Raw genomic sequence first — 18,748 nt, forward strand, 5'->3', positions numbered from 1 at the left:
ACAATTAACACCTTAGGTTAAGGCCAAGAGCCTCACGCGCCCACGATGAATGGGGGGTTTTGGCCGAAGAACCTCCGATGCCAAAGTTAGAATTTAGAGAGAAATAGTGTTTAGAGAATTTGAGATTTTTTGTAAGAGAATTGGAATGAATTTTTGGTGAAAATATGAGCCTATTTATAGGATTAGGCTTGTCTCTTTTCCCTCAAGGTGTGGCCGGCCTTGAAGGGATTTTGTGGTTATGATTTTGGTTTAATTAGTCAATTTATTGGCTAATTAAACCCTAAAGAATAAATTGGTGGTTACAAAATTGATTATTTGTATAAATGGGGTAATAAAATGGAGAAAAATGAAAAAGGTTAGGAAGAAAGGGAGGTGGCCGGCCATTGCCTACTTTTAGGGTTGAATGAGATATATTTTGGTGGTTAATTGGATGATTTAATTTATATTTAATGGATTAATTGGGTAATTAATCCATTAATTAACCAAATAACATTATTTTGGAGGTTACCTTGCAAAAAGGGATTTGATTAGATAGACTTTGAATTGTTTACCTCTTTTTTGGAGCGTTTTTTACTTTGTTGAAAAAAGATTGTCGATTGCTTACGCGTAGAGATCTCGGTATACTTCAGGGGTATTTTGGTCCTTTTTGTCCAACAATCCACGTGTCTCCTTGTGATTATTTTTTGCTCCACAATATGTCGATCAATATGATAGTGCATAAATCAAACACCTACATACAACGACAACAACAAGAACAATTTATCATATGTTCTAATTATCATTCATTAATATAACTAATTAGGGACGGTAAACTAAAACTGGAAACTGAAAGATGATATGGTTATTATCAAACAGCCCTTACATAATATATTTACTAGAGATAATGAGTGTCTTCATTAATTACGTACCAAGATTGTCAGCCTTGAATCTAATGGTAGTCAAACCATTTACAAGTGGTGTTCTGAAGAGGAGGATCGACAAGATTATACATCAAAGGGTCCTTGTCCTTGTCAAAATTCCCAAACCCCCATCCCACAACGGAGAAACTATATCCATGGAGATGCATCAGATGGTCATCTCCTGCCGCTACATTTGTCCCCTGAAGCACAATCTCCACCATTGAGTTGTACTCCAGTATTTTCACCTCTGGCGCTCGCTTTGGCGACAATAAGTACAACGGCAAGTTCTGAGGTGTAAAATTAAACAGCAAGGACGGGTAATTTGGAAAGCGAGTTCCAAATACCCCATTGACATGGTAATAGTAAGCTTGCAGTATGTCAATTGTGGGGTTGACAAAGCTAATGTTGTTGACACTGGCGGCAAAACGTCTCCCAAGTGGCCTAGCACATGAATTATTCGGGCAGGGTAGTAAGTTGACGGAGAGTGTAAAGAACAAATGAGTTGTTATCTTGTGCGGCACGTCAATGAGGTGGTTTTTATCAGCCAAGCTTTTGAGTTTACTGGTAAAGTGAACCGATGCGTTGGTGTCGTTACGGGAAGGAATATTAGGCAAAGAAGTAGGAGATGAATTAGAATTTCCTTGGTATAGGAGTATGGCCATGGTGGTTGTGTTGTCGTAGGGAACCCCAGCCCCGGCACTATAGGCTTTAGCAACAATGTAGTAGTTGTTGGGAATTTGGTCCGCATTTAACCAGAGGTCAATGGTTTGGCCGGGAGATATGGTCACATAATCTGTTGGAAATGGCTTGGTGTAGCTAGCATCTGAGCCTACTGTAAGAGTATTAGTATGAATTGAAAGAGCCGAGTAGTATAAATCTTTTGAATGGAATATTCCTGTTGATAAGCTTAGTGAAATCCTTTTTTCTTGTAGGATTATAAGTACAAGTCCTTGTTGTTGAGGGACTTATCTCTGTACTTTATCTTTTAAGGGTCACTTGTAATATGGATTACTTGTTCGAGTTCTATAAGAATTCTAATAGGGGAATGATTAGAACGACCATATATATATATATATGATCATAATCACTGCTCTTGCAATGTCTGCTTCTTTTGTACCAAATACCTATTGTTTGGAAAACACTTGTGTTTGCTAAAGAGGAGAAGGTTATTAGATCAACAAGCTGCGATGGCTTCATCTTCCATATCGGGTTCTGCAGGTTAGTGTTTCTGCAAATACATCAGTTTTCCATAAACACATTTAATGGTGAATAATTAGTTTGTTCTTGATTTATGGTGATTCAATTGGCAAACTTGTGATTAGTAATTTAGGTATATATATATTCCTGTTAATCTTACATGTGGTATCAGAGCCAATTAAATTTTGACCATTGAAATCACAAATCTTGTTCAAGATCAAATTTCACATAAATTCCCAGTCTTTGAACCCAGAAAGAACTTAAGAAACAACACCGTTTAAAAAAGAAAAGAAAAAAGGGATAGGGCGAAAGAGTCGTTAGAAAGTTTCCTTTTATTTTAAATTTTTCGAACCATTATTTTCTGGGTTTTTGGTTTCTTCTATCTGGGTTTCTTCTTTTTTTTTTCTTTCTTGCTTTCACTGAAAGTTGTGACGATTAAGAAGTTTTTGCTTCGTCTATCTCTTGATCACGACAACCCCATTAACATTATGTTAAAGGTATGTTCTTCAAACTCCGCTTAAATAATTAGTTGTAGATCGGAAATATTGGAATTTGACAGCGATATTGAAATAACACCTGCAATTGAATATTGTTGAATCCAAACCGTTCTTTTCTAACTAATGTCACATTTAAGTTGCATTAGTATTGCTTTCGCTGCAGTTGGTTATGATGATTGTAGATTGAGATAATTTTGGTTTATTAATCCTCATAGTATTATCAGTGTAATGAATAAACTTGTATTATGAATGAGAACCATTGAACAAAGTTCATCTTGTTTCTTTTGTTTTATTGAAATCTGAATGAGAACTGTCTTTTTCTGGGAATTGGTGCCAACGGGATTCTGGCTGATAACTTTGGTGATGATTTTGGATTGGCCCGTCTGTAACAATGGCAATTCACTTCGATAATCTGCAATGGTACGAGGTCCATGGGAATTTGGAGTGATGGAAATCCGCGTGGTTGGGTCTCAAGCATTGATGGATAATTTGTTTCATTTATTTGGAGCCGCGGAATTGCAATTGGGTTGACGAATATGGATCCAATGATGCATTCAGGTAACTTAATTCATTGTATCATGCATTGTTAATTTTTCTCTTATATGCATGATTATAGTGTGATGATTTTGAGCATGATGAATTAGGGCTTTTGCTATTTCAAGTATGCTTGTTTAATTACACACTGTAAGAGCATGATTAAACTCGAAATCCCTATGGATGCCAACTTGTAATTATGTGGGATGTCTGAAATCATCTTTTGCTGCATAAATAAGTTAATGTAGCATTTAGTCTATGTATACTCTTTATTTTTTGTTGATGCACAAAATCAGGGAGGACTTTGGTACAACAGAAAGTGTTAAGTTTGTGACCTTCGCTAGATTGCTCCAGTCACTAGTGTGGATAAGTAAGTAAATGGATAGGGACAGGGAAGCAAATACAAGATGTACGTGGTTCACCTAGATTGGCTACGTCCACGGAGTAGAGGAGTTCTCATTAATTGTGAAGGGTTTACACAAGTACATAGGTTCAAGCTCTCCTTTAGTGAGTACTAGTGAATGATTTAGTACAAATGACATTAGGAAATATTGTGAGAGAATGATCTCTATTTATAGAAGAGAGTTTATAGTTTCATTCTGACATTGACACGTGTCGTGTTGTGATTAGTTTCTGATGTTGACACGTGTCGTGCTATGATTGGCTTATGATGTTTGTGATTGGCCTCCTGGTTTAAGGAAAACTCTTCTGGGTCCTTGACGATATAACGTTGACCGGTATTCAGTAGTTTTGGGATAGGTCAAATATGGTACAAATAGTGCTCCCCTAAGTTCCTAAGTGAGGGAAGCTCATCGGTTGGGGACTTGCAAGATCCAAGTTATTGAGTAATCACGAAACTTCTAAGTACCGAAGTGTGGTATCATTTTCACTTGCCTTATCTGTCTCATACGTAGATGTGGCATCTTTTTTGGAAGTACTTTTCCTCTATCCAGGGGTGGTATCTTTAACCGATGAAGATGCACAAGGTAATGTATCAATTTCACTTGAAGCTTACTTGTAGTTTCGGGCTTGGTCAAGTGCGATACAAACCCTATAGTAGGAGTCCCCCAAGTCACCGAGTTAGGAGATTTGCCGAAAGAGGTAACAGACAAGGTAAGTAATCAGACTTCCAAGCAAGCAACCTGGATCGGAGGTTCCACTTCAGCTTCCGGTTGATTGTTCTCCTTCTCCTTGTGTTGTAAATAGCACTAAGGATAAGTAGAAGCAAATGGAGAAGAGATAATATGAGATACTTTTGCTTTTGAAGAAGTAACTTTCCACAGGCTTATTCTTGAACTGGGCTGGAAGGTTTTCTGGTTTCCTCCAGAGTATAAGGCCGACTCAAGAATTTGATGGTCAAAACAAGTCCATCAAATCTAGAGTACGTTCGACCCTGATGATATGGGATACTTTTGCTGTTGACAAAGTAGTGGATGTATCGGTACGTGTTCTGTTACGCCTGTCTCTATATGCTTCCTTGTATCCTTTTCACTTGCCCTATCTGTTCCTCAGGCAGATGTGGTATCTTCTTTGGAAGCATAAGATGCTGAAGATGAGTACTCGAGAGCAATGCCAGGTAAGTGATCAGGCAAGAGGTTCCAGGCAGTCAGTTCCTGACTAGAAGCTTGATTCCAAGTGCTGACTGATTGCTCTCTTTCTCATTGTCTTGCAGATAAGAACCAGGCCAAAGGAAAAGACATGGAAAAAGCACGATATGGGATACTCTTACTTTTAACCCTGATGATATGAGATATTTTTGCTCTGGTGTGGCTTGTTTGCAAAGGTATTATTGGGAGGAAAATAAGCTGAGAATTTCGAGATACTTTGCTGAGAGTGCCCTTTCGGATGTGAAGAAAAGTTGAGCATTTTTTTTATTTGCAGGTCTGCCTGGCTATGGAGGATGGAGGTCGACATATATAAGAGTCTCCTTAACAACAAGTAGTAGTGTTATTCATTTACCCTTCTTGGTCATAGCAATGTAGTGGGAGCTGCAAGCTTCACATGTTTTAACTTTGTCATAGAACTTTGAAAAAGTGGTCTGTGGTATCTGGAAAGCTGATGTTGCGTGTGAAGATTGCAGACAAGCTTTATCCAAGGAAATTTGGCTTTCGAAGTTCGGAGAGCGGTGTCTCTTCAGTTTTTGAACAAGCAATCCTGTCGGGGATTTGGCTATCGAGATTCAGAGAACGGTGCCTCTTCGATTTTTGAGAAAGCAATCCTATTAGGAATCTGACTCTTAAGATTCGGATATCAGTATCTCTTCGAATTTTGAGAAAGCAATCATGTTGGGAGTCTGACTCTTGAGATTCGGAGGGCGGTGCCTCTTCTATTTTTGAGCACGTAATCCTGTTGGGAGTTTGGCTCTCGAGCTTCAGAGAGCGGTGCCTCTTCGATTTTTGAGAAAGCAATCCTGTTGAGAGTGTTTTCTCGAATGTGAATAAAGGTTGTACATTTTTGCCAGTCTGCCTTGCCACAGAGCATGGAGGTTGACACACATTAGGGCTTTTTAGTTATCAAGCAGTGGTGTTGTTCCTTTACCCGTGTGAGTAATAGTAGGGTAGCTGGACCTTCAAAATTTATGTGTCTAAACCTTGTCAAATATCTGTAGCAAAGTTATCTGTGGTACCTAAGGAGCTGATGTTGCGTGTGGAAAGTTGTGCCTCTTCGGAATCCGGAGAGTGGTGCCTCTTCAATTTTTGAACCAACAGCCCTGTTGCCCTTTCTTTTTTAAGGGCACCAATTGTGTGCAAGAAGTACATTCAGAGAGTAGGAATTTTCCCCTTACTTCAGAGATTTATTGCACTTCATTTCTCCTTCATCATTTCTGAGAATGTCTGGCCCCATCCGACGTCGTTTTGACTTGAACTTTGGTGAAGAGGTAGTCATGCCTTCTCAAGACAACATATGGCGCCCATCCTTCTTATCCCCTACTGGTCCTCTTACCATTGGGGACTTTGTGATGAAGAATGATATGACCGCTGCAGTGGTGGTAAGGAACCTTCTCACCCTCAAAGATAACAGATTACTTTCCAAACGGTCTGATGAGATAGTTGTTAAGGATTCTCTGGCTCTCAATGTTCAGTGTGCAGGTTTTGTGTTTAATATGGCCCAATGCCTATTTGTTCGAACTCGCCAAGTTGAATCATTGGTGGCTGAAGTGATAAGTCTCAAACAGAAGATCAGAGGGCTCAAGCATGAGAATAAACAGTTGCACAGGCTCGCACATGACTATGTTACAAACATGAAGAGGAAGCTCAACCAGCTACAGGAATCTGATGGTCAGATTTTACTTGATCATCAGAGGTTTGTGGGTTTGTTCCAAAGGCATTTATTATCTTCATCTTCTGGGGCTGTACTGCGTAATGAAGCTTCAAATGATTAACCTTTGGTGCCTCCTTCTTCTGGGGTTCTGCCTAGTACTAAGGCTCCGAATAATCACCATCTGGTGCCTTACCTTTCTGGGGCTCTGCCGACTGCTGAGACTTCTCCTGAGCAACCTTTGTGAAGGCTTCATCTTGTTTGTTTATTTTGATTCATGTATATGTACATATTTGTAACTTATCGGAGATATCAATAAATAAGCTTTGCTTCATTTCAACGTATTGTGTTAAATACACCAAGGCCTTCTTCACTAAGTTCTTTGAATTTTTCTTTTTGTTGAATCTTGTATGTTGAAGCTTTGTGAGTGAAGCATGTAAGTTGAGGTAGTGCTCCCTTAATTTCCTGAGTAAGGAAAACTTCTCGGTTGGAGACTTGAAAAAATTCAAGTCACTGAGTGGTCGTGAGACTTCCGAGTATGAAGGTGCAGTAGTATATGGTAGGAGTCCTCCAAGTCTCCGGTCGAGGGAGTTGACGAAAAAGGTGTCTTGCTAGTAGCCAAGTTTCCAAAGTAACAAAACTTCACCATTTTCCTTTCTAAGTGGTAGCCCAAAACTCCTTCTTCATATATATTTGTTATGAAAGTTGTTAGGCCCAAAGAAAATGAGGCCTAGACAATTTTTTATTTTATTTTTTGAATTTTTGAATTTTTGAATTTCTGAATTTTCGAATTTCCGAATATATATATATATATATATATATTAAGCTTTATAGGTGAAGCTTTGTAGATGAAACTTTGAGGTTGAAGCTTTGTTGGGTACCATGAATTGATTTTGCTTTACACTATCTTGATCAAGATAGTGTGAAGCTTTTATAGGTGATCAAGATAGTGATAAGCTTTTGTAGGTGAAGCTTTTGTATTAAAGTTTTGTAGATGAAGTTTTTATAGGTGAAGCTTTTGTGGGTTAAGCTTTTGTGGTGGGGGAAACTTTTGTGGGTGGAGCTTTTGTGGTGGGTGAAGCTTTTGTGGGTGAAGCTTTGTGGTGGGAAGCTTTGTGGTGGGGAAGCTTTTGTGGGTGAAGTTTTTGTTGGTGAAGCTTTTGTGGTGGGGGAAGCTTTTGTAGGTGAAGCTTTTGTGGTGGGGGAAACTTTTGTGGGTAAAGCTTTTGTTGGTGAAGCTTTTGTGGTGGGTGAAGCTTTTGTTAGTGAAGCTTTTATGGGTGAAGCTATTGTGGGTGAAGCTTTTGTATGTGAAGCTTTTGTGGTGGGTGAAGCTTTTGTTTGTGAAGCTTTTGTGGTGGGTGAAGCTTTTATGGGTGAAGCTTTTGTAGGTGAAGCTATTGTGGGTGAAACTTTTGTAGGTGAAGCTTTTGAGTTGAAGTTTTGTAGGTGAAGCTTTGGAGTTGAAGAGCTTTTGTTGGGTACCATGAATTGATTTTGCTTCACACTATCTTGATTAAGATAGTGTGAAGCTTTTGAGAATTTGTAATTGTTCTCCATTGAAGAAGCTTTTGTTGGTGAAACTTTGTTGGGTACCACGAATTGATTTTGCTTCACACTATCTTGATCAAGATAGTGTGAAGCTTTTGAGAATTTGTAGTTGTCCTCCATTAATGAAGCTTTGTTGAATTTCCCCCCCATTTTTTATTGGAAACTAAAAATTTGAAAATGTGGGAGAGACAACATATACAAATTTTGCTTCCACACTGTTGAGCAAGAGATTGTGATGCAAGCCACACCTTGTAGTAGTCGAAGGTTTTGACGAACCATATAAATTGAATCTGCTTCGAACAATTTTAAATTTGCCTCGAAGGTTTGAGAATTGTAGTTGCCCTCCATTGATGAAGTTTTTGTTGGCACCATAAATTGGTTTTGCTTCGCACTGTCTTGATCAAAAGTGTGTGAAGCTTTTGAGAATTGTGGTTGCCCTCCATTGATGAAGCTCTTGTTGGCACTATAAATTGGTTTTGCTTCACACTGTCTTGATCAAGAGTGTGTGAAGCTTTTGAGAATTGTGGTTGAACTCCTTTGATGAAGCTTTTGTTGGCACCATAAATTGGTTTTGCTTCACACTGTCTTGATCAAGAGTGTGTGAAGCTTTTGAGAATTGTGGTTGTCCTCCATTGATGAAGCTCTTGTTGGCACTATAAATTGGTTTTGCTTCACACTGTCTTGATCAAAAGTGTGTGAAGCTTTTGAGAATTGTGGTTGAACTCCTTTGATGAAGCTCTTGTTGGCACCATAAATTGGTTTTGCTTCACACTATCTTGATTAAGAGTGTAAAGCTTTCTACGAGTTGTAGTGTTTGCATTGTTACAGAAGGGAAATGTCTGAAGCAGATGCAAAAGGGCTGAATAGTTTGATCTTCGTATTCCATGCACTGAAGTTGTTGTTATCTTGCAATAAAAATTTGTTGGTGACTATAACTCTTGTTAGGCACAAGTGCTCCCCTAGTTGAGTTGTCAAGCTTAAAGGTTTTTTATTATTTGTGAATGCTAGGAGTTCACATGTACAAGTTGTACCACTCGTCTTCTGGTAGGTGGAATGAATGGTGAGTTGCTTTCATCACTTGGTTGGTGGTACAAAGGTGAGTTCCTTCAACACATTTCATCACTTGGTTGATGGCACGTGGATGAGTTCCTTCTTCACTTGATTGGTGGCATGAATGGCAAGTTTCCAAATGATATTAGAGTACGAGTTATACATTTCATCACCTGGTTGGTGGCATGAAGAAGAGTACGAGTTGTACATTTCATCACCTGGTTGGTGGCATGAAGATAAGTTCCTTCTTCACCTGGTTAGTGGCATGGTGGCAAGTTGCCAAATGATATTAGAGTACTGGTTGTACATTTCATCACCTGGTTGGTGGCATGAATGAGAGTACGGGTTGTACATTTCATCATTTGGTTTATGGTATGAAGATGAGTTCCTTCTTCACCTGGTTGGTGGCATGAGTGGCAAGTTGCCAAATGATATTACAGTACGGGTTGTACATTTCATCACTTGGTTGGTGGCATGAAGGAGAGTACGGGTTGTACATTTCATCACCTGGTTGGTGGCACAAAGATGAATTCCTTCTTCACCTGGTTAGTGGCATGAGTGGCAAGTTTCCAAATGGTATTAGAGTACGGGTTGTACATTTCATCACCTGGTTGGTGGCATGAAGGAAAGTACAGGTTGTAGATTTCATCACCTGGTTGGTGGCATGAAGATGAGTTCCTTTTTCACCTGGTTGGTGGCATGAGTGGCAAGTTGCCAAATGATATTAAAGTATGGGTTGTACATTTCATCACCTGGTTGGTGGCATAAAGGAGAGTACGGGTTGTACATTTCATCACCTGGTTGGTGAGAATAAGGGCAAGGTGTCTAGGCACATTATAGCAAGTGTCGAAGACACAAAGTATGTTGAACCTTTTCGAAACACAGTTGGCTTATGTATAGATGTGTTGGAATGTATGATGTTTATGTATGAATGTGTTGGAATGTATGATGTTTATGTATGAATGTGTTGGAATGTATAATGTTTATGTTGATTGATATGAGTGATGTTTATGAATGTTTTGCTATGCATGAAGGGATCCATGCTTTTGATATGAGAACCATGTTGGTTGTAACACATAGTATCACATACTTTGTGTCAAAGTACGCATGTTGAAGCTCTAAGTTGGAGTATAAGGTTAGGTCAGCGTAAACCAAGTGTTCTAGTGCTAGGAACGCAAAAGACTCAGAAGAAGTTGTCTGAATTCCTTCTTCTTTAAATATTTACCGAATGGCTTGTATGAACAAAGATCTCAAGCGATTAAGAGTCAAAACATTTGTAATGTGTATACCTTCTTATAATAGCATTTCCTTCAGTACCTAATCCTCTACTTTGAAAGAGTGAGGCTTGGCCCCATAGTCATAATAGTCGAGGTACGTTCACCCTTGGTTGTCTTGATATGAAGTTTTATTCATCTTGTTGTAATGGGCTTGCTGAGAGTAAAAATCCGTCCTCTTACCAAGAGACAGATACGTTGATGACTTAGCGAGTAACTAAATAAAGCAGGAGATGATGCAATGAGTGTCTAAATGGCCAATATCTCCTCACTTGGTAAAACTTGACTTCCACTTCCCATTTGTTGATAGGGGTTAACCATATAGGGGTTCCCTTGATATGTCCTTACTTCGACGGATGCGTGGTTGTAAGCATGTGCCATCATCTCAGAGTAAGTCTTCCAAGTGTTGGCATTGATCATGTACTTGAAGAAACAATCACGTAGGCCTGCCGTAAAAGCCTTAAGGGCAGTCTTGTCATCTGCCTCAGCACAACGAGAATACTCATGGCTGAAGCAAACGGCATACTCTCGTAGTGACTCGTTCGGCTTCTGGCGAATAATGTATAAGTCATCTGCAGAATGCAAGTGATCGGTCTGGAAGATATGTTGAGAGACAAACAGTTTCCTCAATTCCTCAAATGAGTCTACTGTCTCAGGTGGAAGACGACAATACCAGTTTAGAGCTCCGCTCGAGAGGGTGGAGGGGAAGAGAAGACATCGCTCTTCGTCGGTGTGCATCCGATATGCCATGGTAGACTCAAAGAGGTTAAGGTGTTCAATTGGGTCCTCACTTCCAGTATAGAGTTGTAAACCAAGCTTTTGTTTTGTCTTCGCTTGAATGAGGGTGTCGATGATCCTTCTTGTGATAGGGGCAGGCCTGGGTTGGTTCCAGTCAGGTATCTCGGCCTAACGTTTGGCCTTCAACTTGTTTACTTCCTCAATGAGTTGTAGGACAATGGGGTATGAGTGGAGTTATGTACCACTGGAATTTTCTTTCGTAAGTCTTCATCGCCTTTTGGAAGTGAGAAAGTTTGAGCATGGGCGTGTGGTTTTTTCTTGGACTTGTCGTACTGACTTCTAGGGCGAGTCTGTCGGAATACCTCAGAGTTCCCCGTACCTTCATTTTCCTCTGGGACCTGTCGTTCTTTCCCTAGATTGGCAGCTGGCCTGGGTCGTGAGAGGGGACTGAGTCTTTCAGAAACCCTTAGGTCATTAATCTTCGAGCATATATGGAGGGGATTCTCTTAACGTTGCTTTAGGAAGTCTCGACAGTCACGATAAACGGTTTTCGATCCTTCCAACCCTTCTGCAAGAAGGTGTCTTCCTCCACTTCTTCTACTTCGGGTCGAAGCATCTGGGTTGAAAGAAGTCTCATGTTGATTAATGTTTTGATGATTAACTCGCTCCTCATCAAGGATACCCATGTCGAAGGAAGGTGACCCTCCGTGTTGGGGGGCACCCAGATGATGATTGATGTCCACAGGGGCAACGAGCTAGCGTGTTTGAGTACACCTAGTTTCTTGGAGCGTCTCAAAGAGCTTCTCATACTGCTCCTAGAGGATCTTATTCTTCATTGCTATCTTATTGTTCTGAGCTTCTAGCTCATCGACTTTAGCTTGAAGAGCAACCCTCTTTCCTTCATTCTTTCGTTGCTTCGCACTAGGTGCAAGATGGGTGTCATTCTGTGTGATGTGGCTTCCTTCGCTCCTCATGTTGGAAAGGGATGCTTGGTTAAAAGAAAGTGTACGAATGGTGGAAACCAGCTTGGCAAAGCTAAAGAGAGTGGGAATAAGTGTAGTTCCCACAGACGGCGCCAAATGTTGATGCACAAAATCAGTGGGGACTTTGGTACAACAGAAAATGTTAAGTTTGTGACCTTCGCTAGATTGCTCCGATCACTAGTGTAGATAAGTATGTAAATGGATAGAGATAGGGAAGCAAACACAAGATGTACATGGTTCATCCAGATTGGCTACGTCCACGGAGTAGAGGAGTTCTCATTAATTGTGAAGGGTTTACACAAGTACATAGGTTCAAGCTCTCCTTTAGTGAGTACTAGTGAATGATTTAGTACAAATGACATTAGGAAATATTGTGAGAGAATGATCTCTATTTATAGAAGAAAGTTTCTAGTTTCATTCTGACATTGACATGTGTCGTGTTGTGATTGTCTTCTGATGTTGACACGTGTCTCACTATGATTGGCTTCTGATGTCGACACGTGTCACACTGTGATTAGCCTCCTAGTTGGAGGGAAACTCTTCTGGGTCCTTAACGGTATAATGTTGACCGGTGTAAAAGTTTCGGGATTGGTCAAGTAAGATACAAACAGAGTCTTTTAACTTTAGCTGCCAATGCTGTCAAAAGCGTTTTTAGTTATTTGAAAGTGCTTTAAGTTATTCTATAAGCAGTTTGTGGAAATTGAAGTTTGAATTGATTTGCATACCCAATATGATTGGAAATTTTGCGTGTGGCTTGGGAAAAGGGTAAGTGGCTCCCTTCTTGGGGTATATGACTATAGCATCGTGGATGGTGGCACGATCCCACTCGCTGTGAGCATGCCACCATAGAGTCTCCTCCTCTAAGGAAAATATAATGGTTTGGGTAAACTTGGTGACACGCCCCAACCCTGATATCCCCAAATATCAGGATAGGCACGTGCTTGCCAAACTGTAACACTTCCGACAGAACTGCGGGCGTATACTGGCCAACAAATTCACAGAACTCAGACGCTGCAGTTATGATGGCATTGCAAAAACAAACCAGGCATATAATTATTACCATAAGAAAACTGGTAGATGCTACATCAAACACATAAAAGTCTTTCCGGTAAAGCTCATTCTAGGCATGTACGTAAATGAGATCGTCCCTCTTGCGCTTGCAATGGGATCTTGTCCCACTACATTCATCACTCTGATGGGAAGAGTGCATTGCCTTGGCATGCATTTCCTTTTAAAGGTAGCCTCAGAATCTGCAGCTGCTCTTGCTTATATGCATTCTTCAGTTGACTCGTTGAAACCGATTATGCTTCATGGAAATGTCAACTCTTCCAACATACTTTTAACTGATTGTTTTGTGGCCAATGTCTCTGGTTTTGGTCCTTCGAGGTTGGTCCAGGTCCCTAGTAATGAATCCAGATGAACACATTGGTGCAGCAAACACTTGGTTACCTAGACCCTGAATATATCTGTACAGGCCAGTTGACAGATAAGAGCAATGTTTATAGCTTTGGAATCGTATTGCTGGGGCTTCTAACTGGGGAGATGCCGTTGGCCTTTTAACAGACCAGAAAATCAAAGAATCATAACATCCCATTTCGTTTCTTCCGTAGAACAAAATGACATCTTTCGGATCGTTGTGGCACAACTTGTAAACGAGGGAAACAGAGAGCAACTCAGAGCAGTTGCGGAGCTTGCAAAGAGTTGCATCAAGTTGAGTAGTGCCGAAAGGCCTGCGATGGAAGAAGCGGCAATAGAATTGAGGAGGTTGTGTGGCGGCACACATTATCCTAAGCCGGTTAGTTCACGTCGACAATTATTGAGCGAGAATCCACTGTAGGGGAAGGGAAGCCTTGACTAATAGTATATCTTTGACTAATGATCTAACGGTTAGAACTTCAGAGTATAGAACTAGAAAATCCCTACGAGTTGTTTTAAATAATCCATTGCAGTTGAACCAATCTTTAAAATAAGGCCAATAATTTTAGTACTAATCAACGTGCATTGATCATCATATTTCTTTGATGGAAACTTTTCCACGTGTTCTTGAGTCGTGACGGCCACCAAATTGGTGACAATACAAAGCCAGGTGAATTTTTATGACATATATATCCTGGCCACGGCCAGTCCAAATAGTTGCTAGTATAAAATGGTATTAGAAGGGACGAACTACATGCTGTCCCAATTATTGCCATGAACATAGAACCAGGTCGAAAGCTTTATAAAAATTGTTAGCATGGAGGCATTCCTTGTGGCGGAGGTAAAATCTGCGCTTGTAGGCCCTTTCCATTTTTCACTATGAACGTCATGTCCATGCCCCATGACATATGTCGATCCAGATGACAGTGCATAAACCAAACGCCTACATACAACGACAAGAACAAGAACAATTTATCATGCGCTAATTATCATTCATTAATGTAACCAATTAGGGGGCTTAACTAAAATTGGAAACTGAAAACTGATATTGTTATTATAAAACGGCCCCTTATATAAAATATTTAATTAGAGATGATGAGCATCTTCATTAATTACGTACCAGGATTGTCTGCCTTGAATCTAATGGTAGTCCAACCATTTACAGGGACAGCGATGGTGTTCTGAAGAGGAGGATCGACAAGATTATACGTCAAAGGGTCCTTGTCCTTGTCAAAATTCCCAAGCCCCCATCCCACAACGTAGAAACTGAATCCATGGAGATGCATCGGATGGTCATCTCCTGCCACCAAATTTGTCCCCTGAAACACAATCTCCACCGTTGAGTTGTACTCCAGTATCTTCACCTCCGTCCCTTGCTTCGGCGTCTGTAGGTACAAAGGCAAGTCCTGAGCTGTAAAATTAAACAGCAACGGCGGGGAATTTGGAAAGCGACTTCCAAATGCCCCATTGACATGGTAATAGTAAGCTTGCAATATGTCAATGGTGGGGCTGACAAAGCTAATGTTGTTGATACTGGTAGCTAAACGTGTTCCATTAGGCCCAGCACATGAATTATTCGGGCAGGGTAGTGAGTTGATGGATAGTGTAAAGAACAAAGGAGTTGTTATCTTGTGTGGCACGTCAATGGGGTGTTTTTTATCAGCCAAGCTTTTGAGTTTACTGGTAAAGTGAACTGATGCGTTGGTGTTGTTATGGGAAGGAATATTAGGCAAAGAAGTAGGGGATGAATTAGAATTTCCATGGTATCGTAGTATGGCAGTGGTGGTTGTGTTGTCGTAGGCAATCCCAGCCCCGCCAACGTAGGCTTTTGCAGCAATGTAGTAGTTGTTGGGGCTTTGGTCGGCATTTAACAAGAGGTCAATGGTTTGGCCGGGAGATATGGTCACATAATCTGTTGAAAATGGCTTGGTGTAGCTAGCATCTGAGCCTACAACTGTGACGCTGTGATTGGCAATGGCGAAAAACATCATCTCTTGCACGGCGGAGTTGATTAGTCTGAGTAGGTAGGTTTTGCCGTAATCAACTATGAGCTTGAATGTGTCTGGTTTTGAGCAAGGATAGAGATCGCCGGGTTGACCATTGATGAGGAAAGCACTTGAATTATTAGGGTCCCCTCCGCTTTGAATCGTTTCATTGTAAAGTTGTCCGATATCTTCTTTCCACCACTCTCCTACAATTTTCGAATCAATGGTTCGCAGAAAAATTAGGATCGTAATTTGGAAATGTTTATATAGAATTCACTAATGTTCATAAGCTCTTTTACGAGAAATCCTTCCATTAGAACACATCGAAATTTTAATGGAAATTCAAGTAGAAAATGCCCGAAAAAACCTTTTGACTTTATATAAGCGGTTTATGGGAATGAAGTTTGAATTCATTTGCATACCCAAGATGATTGGAAATTCTGCGTGAGGTTTGGGAAAAGGGTAAGTGGCTCCCTTCTTGGGGTATATGACTATAGCACCGTGGACGGTGGCTCGATCCCATTCGCTGTGAGCATGCCACCATAGAGTCCCTTCCTCTGAGGAAAATATAATGGTTTGGGTAAACCTGGCTCCTGGTTGAATAGGACATTGCGTGATGTAATCAGGACCGTCCGACCATGGATTCCTCGGTTGCTTAACTCCATGCCTGAAATATAGATGGATATCATGAATTTAGGTAAAATTCTGAAGAGATTACATGCGATAAAGTTGATTAATTACCAGTGGATGGTAATGTTACGATTGCCCTTGTTATAGACATCCACTACAACAATATCTCCGGCATGAGCATACAACGTTGGGCCTGGAAACTGACCGTTTACAGTCAAGATGTTCTTTGTGCTACACAGTCGTTTATATGGAGTTTCTTCCACCTAAAATTGATTATTGCAAACAAACAGAAGATATGAGTTCATCAATATTTTTGAAATCAGCATACACGATCATCAGTTATAAAGTGTATATATACACACACCATGGATGTGTATATATGCATTTCGAGACTTGGGAGCAGCCTCTCCATAAAATGGGGGTAAGGCTAGCCGACATTCACCTCTCCCAGACCCTGCATAAAGCGGGAGCCTTGTGCACTGGGTACGATCTTTTTATATTATAGCCGAAAAATGCTAGTAGATCATGTTTTTAAATCATATTTTGTAGACTACATGATGTGACAGTTGATTATGGAATTATTTTTTTAGTGCTTTGAAGAAGGAATCTAGCCATGTACTGTCATATTATGTGGTTTATAAAGTATGATTTAAGTAAATGATCTCTCTAACAACATGCATGATGCATGCAATTCATACATATGCATCAGAATTCAGAACTGAACTGCATCGAAAGGAAATGGGCTAATTACCACAAAAGTGTAACGAGGAGGCGACGCTTGGCAACGGAAGATGCCAACAGTAGACAATAACAAGCCAACTACAAGTTTCAAGCTAATTAAAATCTTCATGCTGATCGACGACGACATTTATGATTCGTTTCCTATGTCTGCAGAAGATGTAGTTCGCATGATGAGTCGAGGATGGATGTGTATATATATATATATAGAGAGAGAGAGAGAGAGAGAGAGAGAGAGAGAGAGAGAGAAAGAGAGAGAGAGAGAAGCACAGGAGCCGATTATACGTAATCGAAAATGAATCAATTTACTGGTGAAAGTTACAGCTAACAGTGGATGCTGTGCTAAGTAAGAAGTGTTCATGAACCACAGAGGCGGCTTTGGGAAGCTAAAAGTGCACCGAATTTAGAGGGCCCTAAAAAAATTTATATCTAATATTTATATGTAATAATGTTTATAGTTTTTTTTTTTCTAAATGTAAAAATTTGGAGTGACAGTAACTACACCATAAAATTCAAAGTTCGAGTTTTTAAAGGTTTTTTTCTTTTTTGTTTGTTTAAAATTGAACTGCTTTCGAATATTTTTTAAAGGTTATGCTTATAGCTCTTTTTACTTACTATTTAATGATATATGTAAATTTATAATCAGCGAGATATAAAGTTTGTTTTGATTTAAGTTATTGTTTTCTAGCATCAATACATTGTCCTACTTTTTTTCTTTTTCTTGTTTTCCGAAAAACTATCTTAAGGAGGGATGACTCTTTTATGAATTTCGCACAGGACTCCTGAAATCTCAAATACAACCGTGATAAAACACGTGTTCTTAATATCTTTACTATGGGATAAATCAACGAATTCTCCCATACTTTTTCTTTTCATGCGGTCACAGATTATTTTTACTAATTAATTAACATTATGTTGATTAATTAAGCTTGGAATATTATAATATTTAATTACCCTATCTTAATTTGAAATTTGTATGTCAGCTTAAATATGTCAGCCAGCCATATATTCCAGATGTTGAGAAAGCTGATCAAGATCGACGTGCACAAGCCCAGACGGCCTAGAGCCATTGGAGGACTAAAAGGTTAGGCTTGGGTAAATATACCGAATCCATCATAAGAAGAGCAAGATCCATCTGATGTCAGAAATGATCATATATTAGTATTTCACACCTAACAAATTTATTAGGACATGACGATATGTTAAAGTGAGACTTATCATAAATACTCCGTCATTTTATGTTTTTGACAAAATACTTTATAATATTGACATAGAAATAAACGTTAAACTGTAAAATAACAAAGAGTCTACAAAGAGTTTTATTTTGAGATAATTTTCTTAGCACTTCTATCATGATCAATTTGGTTCATTTAATTTACTATATAACCTCTATGTGGTTGAGCAATTACCTTGTACTACTGGTCCTACCCTGGAATAATCAACCAAGCAAAAAGGGAATGAAGAAGCAAGTTGGAATTTCACAGTTAATTTAATGACCTGCCCCTGTCCTGTCCTCCATTCCGTGTCTTTGAATATTACCTTTGTATTATTTTAATTAATTAGACCTAACCATCCTAACCTAGGACAATTTACTTTGCTTCTACTCTTATATTTCTGGTGCTTAGAGATTCAGAAAATTAGCTTAACACTCAATGAATATATAAATCCAAATTAAATTAAACCTGATAACGAAATTTGAGCATTTTTTTTTTTAAACTTTATTATCATCACTAAGGGGAGAAAGAGATTCCAAAATTATTACAATAATATAGAGAATAAAATAGTTTCAAATTCAGAATTCATGAATAAAATCTCAACATCCTATCTATAAGAATATTTTGACCACATGCAATTTGACACAACGCAGATTGCAGCATGTTAAAGCCGAAAAGGTTTCGGCCTCAATGAGGTTATGATTGATTGGGGTTTTGCATCATTTTTAGTTAATGGAAAACTAACCAAAACACCTTCAAAAGTTTCATTTTAATCATAAGGACA

At 39.4% G+C, this 18,748-nt stretch overlaps 2 protein-coding genes across 2 annotated transcripts; both read right to left on the reverse strand.

The window, feature by feature from the left end:
* Positions 1–928: 928 nt before the first annotated feature.
* LOC103417922 (laccase-14-like) lies at positions 929–13,764 on the reverse strand. The gene is made up of 2 exons (XM_029106917.1): positions 13,431–13,764; positions 929–1,776 (listed from the first exon to the last, which is right to left on the reverse strand). The coding sequence occupies exons 1-2, from the start codon at positions 13,762–13,764 to the stop codon at positions 929–931; spliced, it is 1,182 nt and encodes a 393-aa protein (XP_028962750.1).
* A 177-nt stretch (positions 13,765–13,941) lies between these two features.
* LOC103406612 (laccase-15-like) lies at positions 13,942–16,914 on the reverse strand. The gene is made up of 5 exons (XM_008345604.4): positions 16,764–16,914; positions 16,124–16,275; positions 15,805–16,049; positions 14,518–15,588; positions 13,942–14,340 (listed from the first exon to the last, which is right to left on the reverse strand). The coding sequence occupies exons 1-5, from the start codon at positions 16,878–16,880 to the stop codon at positions 14,210–14,212; spliced, it is 1,716 nt and encodes a 571-aa protein (XP_008343826.1). The 5' UTR covers positions 16,881–16,914; the 3' UTR covers positions 13,942–14,209.
* Positions 16,915–18,748: the final 1,834 nt, after the last annotated feature.

Source organism: Malus domestica, chromosome 01, assembly GCF_042453785.1.
Source record: "Malus domestica chromosome 01, GDT2T_hap1".
Classification (NCBI taxonomy): Eukaryota; Viridiplantae; Streptophyta; class Magnoliopsida; order Rosales; family Rosaceae; genus Malus; species Malus domestica.